The sequence below is a fragment of the Sciurus carolinensis genome, chromosome 9 (genome assembly GCF_902686445.1).
Source record: "Sciurus carolinensis chromosome 9, mSciCar1.2, whole genome shotgun sequence".
Lineage (NCBI taxonomy): Eukaryota > Metazoa > Chordata > Mammalia > Rodentia > Sciuridae > Sciurus > Sciurus carolinensis.
This window is the reverse complement of record NC_062221.1, coordinates 127,897,208-127,899,138: the sequence shown is the minus strand read 5'-3', so window position 1 is coordinate 127,899,138 and position 1,931 is coordinate 127,897,208. Positions and strand designations below refer to the sequence as shown.

At 38.7% G+C, this 1,931-nt stretch overlaps 1 protein-coding gene across 1 annotated transcript; it reads left to right on the top strand.

Annotated features, from left to right (window-relative positions):
* The first annotated feature begins 152 nt into the window (after window positions 1-152).
* On the top strand, window positions 153-770 carry LOC124992523 (keratin-associated protein 27-1). Its single transcript, XM_047563372.1, has one exon. The coding sequence runs from the start codon at window positions 153-155 to the stop codon at window positions 768-770; it is 618 nt and encodes a 205-aa protein (XP_047419328.1).
* Window positions 771-1,931: the final 1,161 nt, after the last annotated feature.

Below are 1,931 nucleotides of genomic sequence, written 5' to 3'. Positions count from 1 at the left end.
AAATTAGCTTTAGCAATGAAATGCAAAGGAGTCTTGAAAAAAGCCAACACCCAGTTTTCTGAGTGGTATAAAATCTCCCCTGCAACAAATTTGATCTTCAAACTTGGCATCTTGAGTCCTTTTGACTAACTTCAATTAGAGGTTTTAGCAATATGTCTGAGAACCACTGCCACTCACTCAAGGGCTTCCGTAATGCCCCACCACTCTCTGCCATTGTGCATGACTCTAATCCTGTGAGCTTTGAAGATGGGTTCTGTTTGCCCAGCAGCTGCCACAACAGAACCTGGCTCTTGGACAGCTCTCAAGAAACCTGCAGTGAAACCACCACCTGCCAAGTGACCAGTTGTAAACAGGACCAGTTCAGAGAGGATGCCTGTGCACAGAGTACCTGCCACTCCAGAGTTGTCCAAACAACGTGTTCCAATTCCGAGCCCTGTGAAAGGACAACATGCCCACCAGGAAGTTGTGCACTGCAGCCAGAGTGTGCCTCTCAGCCTTGCCAGCCAGCACGCAGTAGGCACAGAGTTTTTGTAGCCCAGAGATGCCAACCTGCAAGCTACATGGTGAAGTATTGTCCACTAAAGTCTTCAGTGTCCAGGCATCACCAAACTCTGGACTATGAATCCAGCCAGTGCCAATCTCAGACCCTTTCATACAATTCCTATAGCCCTTGGGTCCAGGGTGCACCTGGGTCACAACTCCTGGAATCTTCTAGCACTTATGAGCCAACTTGCTGTGTTACTGGTGGTTTGCAATTGCCTAGTAAGTGAAAAATTATGTAGATTGATTTCTGAGATAATTAGGAACTTCACCTCTCTAAATGTAAAATATTGTGTTTGTGAGTAAATGAGCTTGTCTTTTTCTTCTACTCTCTCAAAAGTAAGACTTTTTTTTTCTCTTTTGGAGATTTCTGGTGGTATATTGGGATTGGAAAGCAAGTTATATAATTTAGATCTCTAGACATTCTTTATTATAGAGAAATAAGTTCTATCAGGGAATAAAATGAATCCTTCAAAAGTTAACCTTATAGATTGTTCTAGTAGTTACTATCTTTGGAAATATTTGACATAGGATCTACTTATTTACCATTGTGCTACTAAATCAGAAATCTAAAAATGTTGGAATTTAAGAGAGACCTAAAGCCCATATAGTCTTACGAATTAAATAGGTTCAACTCTGTCAGAGAGATGAACATGTAGTTATTAACATCAGAAACATAACTAAACTCTGGGCCTATTCATTGGCCATTCACTATTTTACCCACTGCTTCAATACACTCTCAAGAGAGCAAAGAGATGAAATCTTTTACTTCAAAAGTGCAAGAAAATTCTGAGTTCATTTGCATGTTCTTTAGAGTCACAAAGTTCCCAGACATCTTTGAAAATGATGAACTCAAGTTTAGTATCCTCACTCTCCTGCTATACCTCTTCCATTTTTGCTGCTTCTTAAGTGATTTATGAGTTGGGAAAATGTTCTTTCTGTTAAATAAATTTACTTCATTTGGAATTATAGACTTAGTTGTCAAAATATTATTCCTATATGACTCTTTCATGAGTCTTGTGCTATAAAATTTTAAATGGTTTTTACCTAATGAAAATAGGTAAGTATATATTTTTCTACTATGGTTAAGTATATATTTTTCTACTATGAATCAGAATAGGAGAACATGGTAGTGGCAGTAACCAAAAGATGGGAAAGCATACTTAATGTGAAAATCATAAAACTATGGGGTATGTGTAGAATTCATTTGATATTGACTTGATAGTATTACTATCCTGAGACGTTGGGTATGCTCTTATTTGGGGGAGCAACACTAGAAATGGTTAAGAGTGTGGGTTTTGAAGACACATTTCCTGGGGTTGAAATCTGAGCCGTCCTGGGTGAATGCTATTTGAATCCCTATCGTGACTGTGCCAGTTATTTAACCACTC

What these genes read in the sequence shown, in the direction of transcription:
- LOC124992523 (XM_047563372.1), top strand. Translation starts at nt 153, where the DNA reads ATGTCTGAGAACCACTGCCACTCACTCAAGGGCTTCCGTAATGCCCCA.